Here is an 18,611-nt window from a genome sequence, read left to right on the forward strand (position 1 = left end):
TGCCCAAACAATCTTCTGGCCACATTTTACCTCATGTCACTACTCTAAGGACGTGCTGAAGTGGTATGCGGACAATATGGTCAATTTCGTGCTTAAAATGTTCAACCCTCCCAACATTCCGAAGCTCCGCCCCATCGAGAAGTACTGGACGATTATGAAGCAGCATCATCTTAAACGACCTAAGGTAATAAAGACAGCCGAGGAACTCAAGTAAGTATGGGTTCACATGCAAAAAACGGTTGATTCACAGATTGTGCAGAATCTTATGGCCGGGGTTAAGGCAAAGGTGCGGGCATTTGCGTATGGACTATAAGTAAAATGGTTAAATGAATTTTAATAGTTTTTTCAATCCCTGAAAAATTGATGGCAATCGGATGAAAACACGATTTTTGCGAATCAATTTTGTGTGTGGCAATTTCATTGTGGACACCCTTAAAGATTCTATTCGTCGAGAGAATCATCAATCTACCATGCTGTCCAGATCTCCGACCGAATGACCGATATTGGGCGATTGTGAAGGGGATCTTTAGAAAGGAGGGGACAGTTTCTCAAAGCATGAAAGAATTCGAGTAAATAATGGATGGCAGCATCCAGAGAATGTACAAAAACTACTGTGCAGAACCTGATGGAAGGAATTTCATGAAAAGTGCGATAATTCTTAAGAAAATAATGTTTTGACTTATGTTCACCATGATATTGACCATGAACCGAATAGGAAAAATTAAAATAAAAAATAAACTTATTTCATTTTTATTCTCAGAAAGATGTTGCTAAAGAGTTTTCGATACAGTCCTCATATACATATGGTTACTGGGCCACATCCAGATGTTGTCAGAAGACGGCGACTTAGGCAAAGATTAGGGCAAGAGCTAGAACAAATACCAGGAAAAGGGCTTGGACTAGGACAAGAACTTGGACTTGGGCAACGACAAAGACAAGGATAAGGACTTGGAGAAGGACAAGGACAACATTTTTGACAAGGACTAGAACTCGAGCCAAGGCAAGAATTCAACAAGGACAAGGACTAGGCAAATGACTAAGACAAGGGCTAGGACAAGACAATGACTAGGACAAGGACTAGGACTAGGACTAGGACAAGGACTAGGACAAAGACTATGACAAGGACTAGGACAAGGACTAGGACAAGGACTAGGACAAGGACAAGGACAAGGACTAGGACAAGGACTAGGACAAAGACTAGGACAAAGACTAGGACAAGGACAAGGACTAGGACCAGAACAAGGACTAGGACAAGGACTAGGACAAGGACTAGGACAAGGACAAGGACTAGGACAAGGACTAGGACTAGGACTAGGACAAGGACTAGGACAAAGACTATGACAAGGACTAGGACAAGGACTAGGACAAGGACTAGGACAAGGACAAGGACAAGGACTAGGACAAGGACTAGGACAAAGACTAGGACAAAGACTAGGACAAGGACAAGGACTAGGACCAGAACAAGGACTAGGACAAGGACTAGGACAAGGACTAGGACAAGGACAAGGACTAGGACAAGGACTAGGACAAGGACTAGGACAAGGACTAGGACAAGGACTAGGACAAGGACTAGGACAAGGACTAGGACAAGGACTAGGACAAGGACTAGGACAAGGACTAGGACAAGGACTAGGACAAGGACTAGGACAAGGACTAGGACAAGGACTAGGACAAGGATTAGGACAAGGACTAGGACAAGGACTAGGACAAGGACTAGGACAAGGACTAGGACAAGGACTAGGACAAGGACTAGGACAAGGACTAGGACAAGGACTAGGACAAGGACTAGGACAAGGACTAGGACAAGGACTAGGACAAGGACAAGGACAAGGACTAGGACAAGGACTAGGACAAGGACTAGGACAAGGACTAGGACAAGGACTAGGACAAGGACTAGGACAAGGACTAGGACAAGGACTAGGACAAGGACTAGGACAAGGACTAGGACAAGGACTAGGACAAGGACTAGGACAAGGACTAGGACAAGGACTAGGACAAGGACTAGGACAAGGACTAGGACAAGGACTAGGACAAGGACTAGGACAAGGACTAGGACAAGGACTAGGACAAGGACTAGGACAAGGACTAGGACAAGGACTAGGACAAGGACTAGGACAAGGACTAGGACAAGGACTAGGACAAGGACTAGGACAAGGACTAGGACAAGGACTAGGACAAGGACTAGGACAAGGACTAGGACAAGGACTAGGACAAGGACTAGGACAAGGACTAGGACAAGGACAAGGACTAGGACAAGGACTAGGACAAGGACTAGGACAAGGACAAGGACAAGGACAAGGACTAGGACAAGGACTAGGACTAGGACAAGGACTAGGACAAGGACTAGGACAAGGACTAGGACAAGGACTAGGACAAGGACTAGGACAAGGACTAGGACAAGGACTAGGACAAGGACTAGGACAAGGACTAGGACAAGGACTAGGACAAGGACTAGGACAAGGACTAGGACAAGGACAAGGACTAGGACAAGGACTAGGACAAGGACTAGGACAAGGACTAGGAGAAGGACTAGGACAAGGACTAGGACAAGGACTAGGACAAGGACTAGGACAAGGACTAGGACAAGGACTAGGACAAGGACTAGGACAAGGACTAGGACAAGGACTAGGACAAGGACTAGGACAAGGACTAGGACAAGGACTAGGACAAGGACTAGGACAAGGACTAGGACAAGGACTAGGACAAGGACTAGGACAAGGACTAGGACAAGGACTAGGACAAGGACTAGGACAAGGACTAGGACAAGGACTAGGACAAGGACTAGGACAAGGACTAGGACAAGGACTAGGACAAGGACTAGGACAAGGACTAGGACAAGGACTAGGACAAGGACTAGGACAAGGACTAGGACAAGGACTAGGACAAGGACTAGGACAAGGACTAGGACAAGGACTAGGACAAGGACTAGGACAAGGACTAGGACAAGGACTAGGACAAGGACTAGGACAAGGACTAGGACAAGGACTAGGACAAGGACTAGGACAAGGACTAGGACAAGGACTAGGACTAAAACAAGGACAAGGACTAGGATAATTTCAAGCGATTTTCCAAATAGTTCTGACAACAGCTGTAAATTTTTTTTCCTACGTCATAAAACGAAGAACAAAGAAAAGGAATTTTTTCGATATTTTTACAATACAATCAATATTTAAAGAAAAACAATCCTGTTTGTGAAACTTTACCACTAGGAGGAGGAAATTAACTGTACAGAGCATGGAGGAACTACTGTGCTCCCAAGCAACCAAAAGTCGCGTGTTTACTTAAAGATGGAACTCCGAAGTTCACATTTGGCTGAATAAAATATCTGACGGGAGCTTCATATGACTCTTGTCTTGTTACTCAGGAACTTCCATCGCCTTTTAAAAGTTTAAATTATCCATAACGGAACTTCTAAGTGCTTTTAATACAACTTCTTTCAAGAAGGTCGATAACGTTCGTTTAACACTTTCTAGCGCACTGTTAAGATAGGTGTTTTAAGGAACCTATTTGGGAATTCTAAGCGACATGTCGAAAATGTTTGTTATTTAATGTCTTGTCATGTTATTTGTTTTGTTTATATCTGTACTGATATTAAAGTCCTTTAAACGAAATTAGGTACAAACTTTTGACCAACCCATTCAATAACTTTAAATATCATTTATTTTAAATACTAACTATTACAGTGGCAATGAAATATTTCGGGATTGGTCGAGCAGCTGGTGAGTTTCATAGCAACTTACCCAAGTAACCATAAGCATTAAGCCAAAACCCTTAATAAGCATTAAATAAACATTTCTAATGCAAGTTAGCAGGAAATCAACATTTCTAATGCAAGTTGGCATTATATCAACATTCATTAAGCTTTTTAGTTTTATATAAGCATTATTAATGCATAGAAGCAATAAAGAAAATTAGCACTAATGATAGCACTATATGCACATATAGAGCTACTATATACAGTTAACAAGCATTAAGAGTGGTGTGATCCGAACAGTACTTGAAGCACGGGTTTTTTCATCCATCTTATCAGCATCAATAGTGTTCGAAAAGGTAAAGGCGCAAGGAAAGATAAAGGCTGCTGCGGGTACCTCGGTTCGAGACTCATCAAATGTAATCCATAATTCAATTATAATCACTTCTTATTGTGGAGTCCCGGGTCTAGACTTTATTAAGATCCAAATCCAGACTGCCGCACAACTGACTTGATTGCTTGCTACACTCTGCAAAGGTCAGTTGTGCTATCGATTGCTAAACATCGTCGGTTGGGTTGGGCTCTCATATATTTTCTGCATGGTCTGTATGGTGGGAGCGCAAAGACGATTTATATCAAGATACCACACTTATTTCATAGAAGAATTCATTAAGCAGGCATAATCCTTCATTCAGCAGGTTGATTGATGTTGTAGATAATAGTTATTGTTTTAAATTTTTGTTCATTTTAATTATTCTAAAAATAATAATTAAATAAACAAAAGGTGTTCTAAGTATGCACTGTTAATGCTTTTATACGGCTTGCGAAAAATGCCGTTTTGATGGTGCTCTAATTCAGCATTTGTAATGCTTAATAAAGGCTATGTTGCTTTAGCATTTAATCAGCTCGCTATTTCGCCTTTTTAGCATTAAATCTGCATTATATACGCATATAGTGCAAAACAAGCATTAATACAGAGTTATATATGGGAATATAGTGTTGATTAAGGGCTATGTTTTAGTGCTTATGGATATGTTCAGGATCGCCCCTGATGGCAGAATCGATAGCATCAGATTTTCTTTGATGAATTAATAACGCACTCATTCTTAAAAACATTACAAACTTAAGTGGACTGTATTTTACTTCGATAGCTTAAACTACTAACAATTATAGACCGACAAATACAAACTATGGTTCCTTTTGGACCTCTGACTCTGGCCATTCTGGCCTCTGACACTGGCCCCAAGGGCCGCTTGCTTGTTACCGTGATCCGTCTTCGCTGGTGGTTGGTCGGGAAAAAAAACCGAGTCAAGGATCGACGGTGGCTCGATCCTTCGGAAAAACCTCTTCGTGTCCGAGGAAAACCGATGATTTTGGCGCGCATTACCGCCGTTAATGCGCGCAGCATCGCCATGTTGCTACTGGGCCTTTTCTGGTGTTAGGGTGGTTCAACGGAGCTCATTCGTTCCAGAACATGCCGCCCGCCTTGAAAGGTGACGGAACGGATGCATTTCAACACCTTCCTTGTTGGGCCAACCGCTGATGATGTACTTCGACCCTCGTTTTGGCTTCGATCACACCGATGACCTGCGCTCGTTGCTATGATGTGCCGCCCGCCGTTGACCCACATTGCTTTCGACCTCGCCTATGCCGTTGCCTATTGCCCTTTTTGTTTGCAACCTCTCTGGTTGTCCGCCTTCGTCCGATAGTATTCTTGGTAGGTGCCTGATAGCTTGGGAAAGGAAGTATCACTCTTCAAATTTTGTCTGATATTTCAGAATACTTAACCTCTCTGAGCGTGCGCTGGCCTTTGCCACGACCAGCGTTGTGATTCCAACTCATGCTCTGACTTGATTCCGAATGCCTTTCTGACTGTTCAAACTCTGAGCTTTCCAAGCTCTCTGACTTTCAAAAAACTGACATAAGCCGAACAATCAAGTTCCCAAGCTCTTCCGACACATAGCAGACCAAAATACAAACACATAAAATACTGACTCAAACATACATTTCATTACTGACTCAATTCTGACAATTTTCCAACTTTGCTCTCAATGTTTGTCCGACAACCAATTCTGAATTATTTCCCAACAATACTTTCAGACTGTTTTTCTGACCAGTTTTCTGAATGATTTTCCGAATGTTTTTCTGAACGTGTTTCTGAATGAGTTTCCGGCTTGCTTTCTGAAAAAGTTTCACAGACAAAAATCCGACTCCGAAAAATCTGACACATTCCCAACTTGGGAATCCCAAGTGACTTCTCACCAATATAGTCAAACCGTTTCATCACTGACTCATACTCCGATAGCTTCATTCCGATTGATGTGTGTGAGTGTGTGTGTGTAAGGGTATGTGTGTTGCAGAGTTGCGTTAGAGAGTCCTGGTACTTTATCCAGGATGATGCTTGATGAAAAACCGCCAAATGCTAGTCCTGATCCCGTCGATCAGACTATCCGAAAACCGAAATCCAACGCAACTCTGAAGTGTACCGAACCGAATATAACCAAATATTTGAATCTCAAAGATTCCCGAAAACTCCTGATGGCGGAGTGACTGCACAAAAAACTTCCGGAAGTAATTTGTGTGTTCGGAGGCGCCTGGAAAGCCCTGGTATTGCCATGCCCGATTGCAACAGAGAAGACACAGCAGAAAAAAAACCGTCACATAAATGTCCTGATCCCGCGATCAGGTTAACCGAAAAACGAATTCCAACGCCTACTCCGAACATAAATGTGGATAATACCGAACCGAATTGCTGACCGAATGATGTCGGCCTGAATGACAACCGAATGGAACCCCGCTTGGTTCCCTTTATGATTTGTAAAAGTGTATTTTTTGTAAAAGTGTATATCTGAACGATTTGCTGACCGATTTCCGAATGACTGACTGACTATGTCTCCGAATGATTTTTATACCGATTTGAACCCAACTGTTTCCTGAAAAATCTGAATGGTTTGCCGCCTGATACCCAATATGAATCCAATTGATTCACAAAAAAACTGAATGATTTGCTGACATTTTCGAGGCGAACCTGATTCGCTGTGCTCAGGCCCCTCTATACTAAATGGTGTTCTGACATTGTCTGAATGATTTGCTGACCGTTTCTCAGAGAAAAAATAAGCTGACAAATTACCGACTGACGTAGTTTCAATTTTGTCCCAACATAAAATCCGACTTCAATCATTGCTCTCCAGTGACTCAAGCTTGATTTGAGTTGTTCCGACAGCAGTATGTTTTTAACAAACTGTTATCGACGAAATGTATAAACTGTGAATAAAATACCGCATTGGACTTTGAACAAATCCGAGATCATCCCGAGGTTGAATAATTAATATGCTGAAATTTGGCCGAGTTATGTAGGACATCATTCCAATAGCTACCAAGTTACTTTCATTGAAAACTCCGACAATGAATCCGAATGATATGAACCGATCGAATTCCGTGATTTCCTCTAACAATCGACTCTTCTGTGCATGAAACGATTGAAAAAGTTGCATGTTTTTTGTTTAGGTTTTGGCAAAGTTAAATCAAATCAATCTTATTACCTTCTTCAACATTTACCGCCTTTAACACCTTTCAATCAAACTCTCACCTTAGTAGAACATGTCATTGATTAGAACAAAGATTGCATGAATAAAGGTGTCATAAACCTAACCATTTACTTGAAATAGAAATACATGCTACATTGTGATGTTAATGTGCATGTCAATTAATTCAATTTCGTCGCGAAATTTACCTGAGAGCCTCATGACTATCAAACAAAAAAATCGTTTGCTCACCGATCTTCAAACTGCAATCTAGGGTAGTTGTGATTTGTGATACATGAAAGCGTATCGTCTGGTCATCTTCTGAGCAAAGCCTTTTGCGTTCTTCTTCATCCATCACTACACTGAAAATAATAGTGCAATTCTTCATGTTTTGCTTCTGCTTCTATTTATGCAGTTTCTAATGAACAACAGAACACAACGAGATAATGCAAAACACGAAACTCTTTTCCCAGAAATACTTGAATAGCCACAAACTTTATTGAGGATCCTTGACGAGTTTTACTGGTTTGTTTTTTTTTTTTTTTGCAAATTCACAGTTAAACTAATTTACAACAACTTTTCAACACACAACTCGTTTTTTTGTATTTGTATGACATTTCTCCGTTAACCCTTTTCCATTCTGTTCCTTGTTTTTATATCATGGAGATGGATTCTGACTGACCATTTTAGTTAAAGACTGTGGATGACGAAAGATTCGACCGAATGTTCAGTATTGCTTAGAGTGAATTTGCGGCATAGACTTGGTAATTAAGTGTGAAATGAAAAATACAACCTTTAGCACATGAATTTGAAGATTTGCACAACGCCAGTTTTAAAAAAACACATTTTGAGGACATACAATTTTTGCGGGCGAATGAAAGCAAACATATGAACGTGGACAACAATAGATGGATTTACTATGGTGTATTCAGTGGCTGTACTTTATAGCAACTTGTGGTGCAATTAGAGAGTTGACGTTTTTCCTGATATGTTCCAGCCGTTCCGAGTTGATTTAAAACACACGATCCGAATGAATTGTAACGAACAAAATGTGATAGACATTCACAAAACAATAAAGTTTTTCATGCTATCAGCACTAACGTGATAATGAATGTTCAGAAGATGCTGATTTCCAAGTAAGTCTTGAAAGTTTTTGTTTGGCGAAAGTGGATAACACGGTAGGGAATTGCATTGTCGTTCGCAGTTGATATATGCATTAATTGTTGCACACAAATTTTGATGACTTGTAGAAGCATTTTTTTCGAAATAGGACTTCACTTCCATCCTTGAAGGTTTAAATCACTCTCAAACTGTAGACTAACAGCTGAATGAATTAAAGTGATCTGTAAACGTTAGCAAACCATTTTCTTTGGGTTTGGGATAGATTCTGACTCACATACGCTTGATACATGAAATTTGTAAATTTGGGATGACTCTTACATACGACTTGATTCGAACATAGAGTGGACATACGATTTATCGAACAACGGTTGAATTGGTTAGCACTTATTTCACACACGCTCATACACTCATACATACCGTACCGTTCATGCCTTCTGATGCTATCCGCTGATAATAATCCGGCTCGAAGGACCATGTTCAGGATCGCCCCTGATGGCAGAATCGATAGCATCAGATTTTCTTTGATGAATTAATAACGCACTCATTCTTAAAAACATTACAAACTTAAGTGGACTGTATTTTACTTCGATAGCTTAAACTACTAACAATTATAGACTGACAAACACAAACTATGGTCCCTTTTGGACCTCTGACTCTGGCCATTCTGGCCTCTGACACTGGCCCCAAGGGCCGCTTGCTTGTTACCGTGATCCGTCTTCGCTGGTGGTTGGTCGGGAAAAAAAACCGAGTCAAGGATCGACGGTGGCTCGATCCTTCGGAAAAACCTCTTCGTGTCCGAGGAAAACCGATGATTTTGGCGCGCATTACCGCCGTTAATGCGCGCAGCATCGCCATGTTGCTACTGGGCCTTTTCTGGTGTTAGGGTGGTTCAACGGAGCTCATTCGTTCCAGAACAGGATACTTGGGTAGAAAGCAGCAGTTCAATTCTCTAGGCGTGAGCAGGCTTTGTAATCAAAACAATATAGTTAAAATCAATGAGATAGACCATGATGGACCGGTAATCTGTAATCTAGTGGTCAGAGCAAACTGTCAACCGGATTTTTTTTCGGCGGGCAAAATTTTTTGACATTCTTTTAGAAGCTAAATAGCATTCTCTTCAGCCACCTAAACAAACTTCGAAGTAGCTTTAAGGACTCAAATATTGGGCTGATTAGCATCCTCTTCAGACAGAAACGAGAGCTGATTTAGCTTCTATGAAACCTTTTTAAGGGAATTCTGGTTGCTTGGGCTAGGTCAGGAAACCTGCCAAACGATATTCACAAGAAAACCCAGGTCTGCGTAAAAAAGTTCTGCCGGGGTGAGGTCGGATTTAAAATCATATCCAAAAACCTTCGCTCAAGGAAATTCATCAGGAAAACCATGGCACTCCTAGATCGATTCAAAAGGCAACAATTTCGAGCTGGGAAAATCATGCGGCAAGTATTTACAGACACGGTTGCATCCTTTTCATCGGTAAAAAATAGGTTTGAATATAACTTTCTACGGTGATTGGGAACGAGTTTGTATGGTCAAGAGGCTGAGGATTTTACTTCCAATCAAGAGAGCAATGGATAAAATCCTGGTGCGATAAGCAGCTCTCAATGAACCAATAGAATCAAGTAAACATTAAAATCAATGAAATAAGCCGTGATAGACTGGCAAACCACAGTCCATACACCACAGTTGTCGGAGCAATCTGTCAATTGTTTTCTTTATATTCTCTTAATGGCTATATAACATTTTTCAGACACCAGAGCGAACTTCAAAGTTCGTTTAAGTACTTAAACTTTGGGGTTAAGAATTCTCTAGGAACTCTGACGAGAGCTGATTAAGCTTCTATGAACCCGTTTAAAGAGAATTCTGGTTGCTTGAGAAATCTATAATTTCACAGATCACAGATTTATAACATTTTTCACCTGACTCACAGTTTTTGTTTTAAACTTCGAACTGTTATTTTCAAACACATAGATTAACACATTAGTTTTGACTTTGGATTGCAATTTTTTTTTCATCTTGAAAATGACATGGCATAGTAAATTGAACTTTAAAAATTACACGTTTGGTATTTGTTTCATATGACTTTTCCATGAAATTAAAAAAAAAACCTTTGGTCAAATACACGGATCTTTTTTCGGCAGCTTTGATAGCACATTCAAAAAATTCTTTCATAATTATTACCTTGCACGTTGAAAAGCATGATAAAAGATCCTTAAGTAGTATTAATAAATGAGCCTGGCTACGAACGTGTAAAAAGCGTGCCTGCGGAATTTTCTGAACAAAAGTCAAGTGAATTCTAAAGTATTCGCGTATGAGACTTTTCATCTCCTTTTTTCTTTGTTCCACCTTTTTTCGGGCAAAATGATACTAAATTTGACTCGCAAGGCATGATAACAAAATTCAGTTCCATCTTGTAGTTTAGGTTGCAGCTGGCAACCCTTTTCCTAAACCCCTCTCTAGCAAGATGGGTGAATTTGTCAGCCCGTCACATACCGCTATCGAGGAAGTGCTAAGCTTAGCTACAGCTACTAGTGAATTCTACGGAAAGGGGGAAGTGTGAGAAGATACCAACCTCTCGCGATGCAGCAAACATATTCGGTCCTTGGAAACTTTCAGCTTTTTCGATATAATTTTCTTGAGGTTTTCCACCGAGTTTTCCCCGTCGACGACAATGGAAAAGCTGCCTCCGGTTGTGGTGGTAACGTTCAGAGTGATGGCATTGATGGGTGTTGCTGCACTTGCTGCTAGGCTGGAACCGGATCCGGTGCCACACCCTAGCGGAACCGTCGAACTGCTGCTGCTGCCGGAGGCCGACGACGATGTTGAAGATGTCGAAGGCGACGACGACGACGCGCTGGATGATGACGGTCCAGCGTCACGCGGATCTCCTCCTCCGCCGCCGGATTTATCCATTGTTCTGGCTGTGCGGGGGCAACTGGGTATTGGATGAGGGGTATTGCGGTTATAACAATCCACTTTCGAATAATCACTTCTGTGGGAATATGCTCGGGGAGTCACACTTGAGACACTTGCACTATAGCATGAGCTTTTCAATCTTCTTAAAGCTGCACCTGCACGAGAGAAAATAGGCTTCGCTCGCTAGTTGGCTTTAGAAAATCTTATCACCGATGGCGGATGGGGCTTCACTTGACTCCCCAGCTCTGCTTCAATATTTTCGCTGCCATCAACACCAACACTAATACACTGGCTGCTTCACAATGCCTTGGAGAAGGTACACCACGCCTAACGGAGGGGCTTTTTTCTTCCCAACCATAAAAAGATTGCTTCGTCCAAGGGAGAGCTGCCGACCTATGAGGTCTTCTGCTGAAGGGGTTTTATCCGTCGTCCCTGTGGACTCACACCCAAGTTTAACTCGATTCCAGGGAAACAGAAAAATCACACTATCGAACTGTAATCACTGGCTGGTGAAAATTACATAAGTGAAGAAGTAATTTCACCAAAAGGCTTCGACACGAAACGGACCGTGTACAGCAAGCAAGCAGGCGAGCTCGCGGCAGTGCTATTTCGCGTAAGCACCCGAAACACACCTCACGCAAATCTAGGCGCTGCTGCTCGGTACATATGTATGCACTCGTCGCTCGGTCACGGTATCTTCAAACGACACTATTCTGTCCGAGCCGTGGCGAAGGCGGATGGGCGCGACACAATACGGTAGAGACGGAGGCGGAACGCGCGTGGTCACACACACCGGACGAATACGGTCAGCACCGTGATCGCCACTCGCGTCAGCAGAACCAAGACGACGGTGGGAGGAGAGGGTGGACGACACCACGAATCGACGGAGTCGGTCACACACCGAATTTATTATCTGGAGCTGCCGACGTACAGCAGACGTAGCAGGAACACACACAGACTCACACCGCCTGGTAGCAGACACGCAGCAACCAGCCAAAGCTAAGTCATGTAACCTCCTCCACACGCACAGAGACGTAGATAGACACAGACACACCACTCACTCACTAACTCTTCAATTCACTGTACACTTCTGGTATGTTTTCCCCGGAAAAGATTGGTGGTGCGGTGTGTGCGGTAACCGATTGGTGAAATTCCAGGGGTTCACTGTCCAGAAAGGGTTTCGTCTGCTCTGTTCTGCTGCTGCTGTTCCGCTCGCTTACGACTCCGTCCGATGACTGAGCGAAAGTTTCGTGGTGAATGGGCTACGGACCTTGCTGGCAGCAAAGCGGTGACCTGATACGGCAGTCTCTTTTCCTTTTTCTGAGAGACAGTGGAGAGTGAGAGAATGAATTCATTCATTGCAAGTGAGATACATTCATGTATGGTGAAGTATTTCAGCGATGATGAACAGCGCCATCTGATGGTGAACTTGAAGTTAACTACACATTCCAATTGAGTCCAATTGGATTGATGTCCTGTTTCCCATTAGAATTCAAACTGAAACGGCGATTCCAATGGGATTCGAATATCGTGTCATATAGGAAAGTCATATAAGAATTTAACTTGCTTCGTTTTCCACTGTACAATTTGCTTTTCCTGTGCGTAATATTGCCATGATGTTGTTTTCTTCAAAGAAGACCGTATCAAAGATTGAAACGTTGGACCATGCTGTAAATCATACTGCTTTTTTTTTCGAGAATTCGAAGGTGACTCTGAGAAAACTTGCTAGCAATATTCTATCCAACATCTTAGGTATAACACCCAAGAAACCATGAGCACTAATTCCTTGTCAAAACGCCATTCAAAAACAGCTTTAGAGCTTCTCTGCTCTCTCTTAGCTAGGTGAACCAGTTTTGACGAAATTAACTGCTTTTTAGTTACATTGGTTACTTGGATGAAAAAAATATTCAATTTTAAGAAAGATCTTAACTTGCTCAGGTTCTGTCATCTCCTCAATCTCAAGTACCAAAGAAAAACATCTACGCCTCAGCATTTTAAGATGGGTCGCGGAGGAAGCGTTGGCCGATTTTAGTACTAACGTATAGGCCGATTGTTGCATCGCCCATTATGGTAGTTTTTGCTGGGCATCGGTCGATTAAACAGCCGCCTTCGTAGGTCTTCCAAATAAGCTGATTAGTTAGATTATTTTCTAGGAGTGATTGATGTAATGAAAAGGTCACCCAACGAAAAACGACTTACCCTACAAAACCCTACAAAATTGGGGGATTAGTTTACTGATTTTTTTGACCCAAATCTAAAGCCATTGGCCAAACAGGCTGGGAAAAAATTTGGGACGATTCCAGAAATTCGATTTGGTCAATCATTGAACCCAATTCATTCCTAAATTAAACTACTCTAGCGATTGTTAGTTCATGAACTATTACAAAAGATATAGGTTAAAAGTTTGCCAACTCAATAGGGACCTACATAAAACTAGTAAATTCAATGACTCTTTCCGTTTCAATCGATTAACTTATTGTGCTACAAAATCTTACATCATTTTCAACTTTTTACAAATCTGACAAAATAAATTAGACAGAATGGTTGAATTTTTATTCTAAGTTTCATGTCAGTGTGATCAGTGATTATTCGATGACTTTCTTCTCATTTTAACCTTGACCAATGAACTTCATCATCTCCTGAAGAAAACTTCTTGGCTTTGATATGTCTTTGAATTTCCTGAACCATCAGTTGTTGAATAATACTCCTTTATTAACAGCACTGGTAAGTTTTCTCAGATTAAGGATGTTCTACACTTGATTCATTTATTTGATTTAAACCCCATTCTTGCAAGTGATAAAAAGCTTTTCCATAGTGATATGAAAAATGTCGGGTGCACATTGTGAGCCAAACGGTAGCCTTGGAAAGATCTTCAAACCGTAGGCGGACACCCCATTTCAATGTGAAAATATGCGTCGTTAAGTTTCAAGTTTAAAAAAACAGTCTATCGTCACTTTTTGAAATTTCAGTTCCCATAAGTAATATTGCTTTACCTTGCTCATTGATCAAGTACAGAGCGGATGCAGAAGTAGAAGTCTGTGGGAAGGTTTTAGAAAGTTTCAAAACTCAAACAGTGACAAAATTTTTAACAAAGAATTTAGATAATTTTCTATTTATAAGGCATAGAGAGTTGTGAAAAATTTTTAAGCTGAGGACGGTGACAGAACACATAGCTACAAGATTATCAATCACATTCCAAAAAATTTTGAAATGATTTCGCAATTGTTGATGTTTTTTTTTTATTTTGAAGGACACTTGTTTCAAAATTTTACCAAATAAGAATCAATTCCGAACACATAGGGTTGCCCATAATGGATATTGCCCACCGCTTGAGAGAGACCGTAAGGATTCTTGCTCGTATGTTTCATTCCTACAAGGAGATGAACCAGTAAAAACTGGAAATTTCTGCGTTGAAGACATATGAAAAAATCTTCAACTTACTCTTAAGAATAAACGATTGAATGCAATGTTTGCTATAGAAATATTTTCAACTTCTACATGTGATTGAAATATATAAATATGCAATACCTCCAATAAAATGAACGATCAAATTCAAGATAGGCTAGTAAAGGTTTGCAATTTATTTTAATGAAAAAAATTTCGATTGCTGTTCCTAGTCGTTTTAACAAGTTTTTTGTTTAAATAACTCTATCGTTCAAAATTGATAAAACTCCATATATCACCATTTGGAAAAAGGCAGGGTAAGATATCTGTCCGAAAGGCAGCTTTAAAAACTCTCGAGCTTTATGAGGTAGGATTTTTATGTCCATTCGAATGTTTGGCAGAATAGACGTTAGAACAAGTGATCTTTAGGTCGTGGTAGTGTATGTCTGTAAGTTTTTTGAAAAAAAATCTGCAAAATCAAGCGTACAAAAAGAGCTTGTAGGGGAAAGTAGTTAAAAAGGACTTTTTTAGTGTTTCAAAAAATACAATGTATGGCACAATATATTTGCTCAAGTGTTACAACACTTTCGAGACCCTTTATTTATTTACATCAACCAAGGTTTAATAAAAGGAAACAATACAAATAAAAACTTTGAGGGTACGCTATATAATGTAATTTTCCTACTCAGAAAATAGTTCATAACTCCCACAATTTTCGGAAATTTCAATCGATTTCAATGATGGTGTGTTTATGCGACTTCTCTCTATAAATCTGGGGAAAAATCAATGATTTTCGGTTAAAGGGCTTCAACAACAAACGTTCCAAAACAAAAATTGCCAAGGCGGGTAAGACGGTCATCTCAAGGTCGGGTAAAATGGACACATAAGTTTTTCCAGGTACTTCAAATTTTTCATCGGTTTGATACTCCATTTGCCTCCAAAAGATCTTTGCAAAAGCAATTGTCGGTCGAAAAGCACTCAGCATCTCGAACAGGCCATAAACACTGTAAAAAGTCGATCGCCGGTAAAGATATCGCCTATTAGTGCTCGGGATGCTGAAAATCACACTATTTCGCTTCTGGATTCGGACTTGTTGGTAAAAAACTTTCTCAATTTCTTGAATCACTTATTTTTTATTTGTACTTTTCCAGTAATTTTTACGACGATGTATCTAGTGTGGGTCTTAAAATCTAACTCTTGATCAAGAATAACACCTTCACGTGTTCGACACGACTAATTGGAACATCACCAAGGCAATACTCAGGTGAAAGCGTGTTCCGTTTGCGTGAAAACGAAATAACTGCACATTTGCTGCGATTTAGGGAAAGAAAATTGATTTAGCACCAAGTAACGATGATGCTAAACAGGCATTATAGGAAGTTCACGTCTCCGATGTCGTTGATGAGATAGTACAATTTTATATCATCAGCATATGCTAGTTTTGGTCCGAGGAGTAGCAACAGCACAGTGTTCAAATACAGCAGAAAAATGATTGGGCTTTAATAGCTTCCTTAAGGCACTCCGGATGAAGCGGAAAATTGTTCGGTCATAGATTCATCAAAACGAGCTGTAAGCTTCCTTCCTGTTCGTGTTTAGTGATCGCTAAGCCGTGGTTCCCCTTGGCGAATGCAATAGGTCAGTGAACATGACATCGGTTTGAGATACCTTAGAAAAGCTGTCTTGTAAAACGTACTTGAACGTCAACAAGTTCGTGATCGTAGAACGCTTAGACCTGTGCTGATAGTTTGAAAAATAAGATTCTCAAAACTCAAAAAAGGTCATCAGGACAGGTGAATCAATCGAAAGCAACAAAGCCGGTTTATGTGAGACTAACTTTACCAATGGTGCAGAAGCCGGTTTGATCACGGTTCATCCCAAAGACCCGTCATTGACAAAACAATTATTCGGCCATTTTCATTCTCCGTCATTGATCTTGCGGAGAGTTGCTGTGCTGAGAGATTCGAGAATTATGTTCGAAGAAACCATTAAAGTGGATTGACATACAAAAAGCCACCTTATGAAGGACACCTTTTTAATCCTGGTAGGTTCAAGTCACCAATAAGGCAATAGTCGGCAGAGTAGGTGAGAGAACAAAGCTTCCGGAAACCGAGATCGACGTGGACTCACACAGATTTCAGGTTGTTCAATGATTAATTTTCGATGGAAAAAGCTGGAAAACAGCATTTTACGGAAACCAAAACTCTACCACCAGAAGTAAACGTGCTATTGCGGGGACTACGGTCACAACGAAACACAGAGTAGTCAGAGTCGAATGCCAAGTTACGGTAAAAACGATGATGTCGTAGCAGGAGCACGATGTAGCCAGCAAATAATCGCTCACACAGAAGATGATATCACCGACGTTTTGGTAGAGATGCTGATGTCACTGTGTTTTCCAGAAAACTACTTGGGTCGCAAGAGTTAATCACGATCAGGGAGGTCAACTGTAGAAGTATACTTGCCTGGATAAGCAGGCTGGAGAACCCGTCGCCGCACTCGAGCTCAAGGCTAGAACGACTGATGATGCTGGCAGGAATCAGTAGGAGTTTTCTTAAACACGTACTATACTTGCCTATGGATGCAGGCTAGAAAACCTCACGTCGACTACGTGTGTAAGAGAGCGGCAATGGCCATGGCCGTACTCACACGGATTATGTCTAAATATCTCCTCGGCAATCCGAAGTAACAAGATACTGTCAAGCGTGACTACGTCAATCTTGCGGTACGGAGCAGCGACCTGGAGGCAGGCCCTGGGAAAACATTGTAACCTGCAGATACGTAGCAACGTTCAGCTGCTGATGAACCTGTGGGTTATCAGTGAATACCAGACCACATTGCCCGAAGCCGCCTGCGTAGTACCCATCTCGGTTTTGCTAGAGGAGGATGTCTATTGCTACGACAGTAAAGGCATGCCCATCGTACGAAATCTCGCCAATGAGGACTCGAAGTCCAACTGGCAGCAGCTGTGGGACAACTCAGCGGGAGGAAGGTGGACGCATCGGTAAAATGGTAAAGTGGATGCGATTCCTGACTGGTCAAGGATGCTTCATGAAGTACCACAACCGGTTTGGACATGTGGCATTGCCCAGATTGTGGTGACAAAGAGGAGACACCTGAACAAGTGGTGTTTGCCTGTCCGAGGTTTGCGGCGGTTCGTAGCAACATACTTGCCATCTGAGGACACGATACGACAGTAGACAACGTGGTCCAGAGGATGTGTACGGATTCCAACACTTGGCATGCGGTCAGCGAAGGGTTCACCCGGGTCATGACTGCCCTGCAGGGGAGCTGGAGTCAACGGCGTAGAATGACTCCAGCGCCGGGGAGCATCTGAGTACTATGTGCCCGGTCCCTTGATCCAAGCTAAGAAGATAATACATCTTCTTCCGCGTAGTGGAGGTCATTGGTGCACCGCGAACGGGTGTAGGATACCCCACCACCGAGAAATATCTAAGTAGTGTTGGTGCCTGCGGGGGAAACTGCGAGGATGAGACAATATCTTCTTCGTGGCGGACCTCGTAGGAAGGGAGTAAACCACTATCGGGGGATACCCACGGGTAGAAGGGTTTTCGATGCCAGGTGAGCCTCTCGAGTCGGTGTAGGTTGTCCTCACTATCGGAAAACATCAGAGTCGTAGCGTTCAAAGTCTCGAATGTGTGTCGTGACAGGTGCGGATCCAGGACAAGCTGCTCTCGATCTGGTACACAATGGCAGAAAAGCCGCGGGCCAAAAATTCTACAAATTGCCAGCCAAAGGAATACAAGAAGACCAGACAACTGTTGAAGTAGACTAATCCTATCGACGAGAGATGTTGAGTAGAGTTCGTCTTACCCCACGGTTTGAAGCTACAAAGATAAGGCAACATCTTCTGCGTAGTGGATGCCATAGGTACGCTGCGTTCCTGCGTAGGATGCTCAACCTTCGAGGAGTATCTGAATAGTACGGTTCTCAACGATCGTACCTGTGGGAATAAGACT

The 18,611-nt window shown here is 41.8% G+C and overlaps 1 protein-coding gene across 1 annotated transcript in view; it reads right to left on the reverse strand.

Annotated features, from left to right (window-relative positions):
* LOC129753153 (midnolin homolog) overlaps positions 1–12,474 on the reverse strand; it is a 74,433-nt gene extending 61,959 nt beyond the window's left edge. The window contains exon 1 of the mRNA XM_055748953.1: positions 10,907–12,474. Within this exon, the coding sequence (XP_055604928.1) occupies positions 10,907–11,247 (341 nt within the window). The 5' untranslated portion in view covers positions 11,248–12,474. The remainder of the gene's footprint in view (positions 1–10,906) is intronic.
* Positions 12,475–18,611: the final 6,137 nt, after the last annotated feature.

The sequence above is a fragment of the Uranotaenia lowii genome, chromosome 1, assembly GCF_029784155.1.
Source record: "Uranotaenia lowii strain MFRU-FL chromosome 1, ASM2978415v1, whole genome shotgun sequence".
Lineage (NCBI taxonomy): Eukaryota > Metazoa > Arthropoda > Insecta > Diptera > Culicidae > Uranotaenia > Uranotaenia lowii.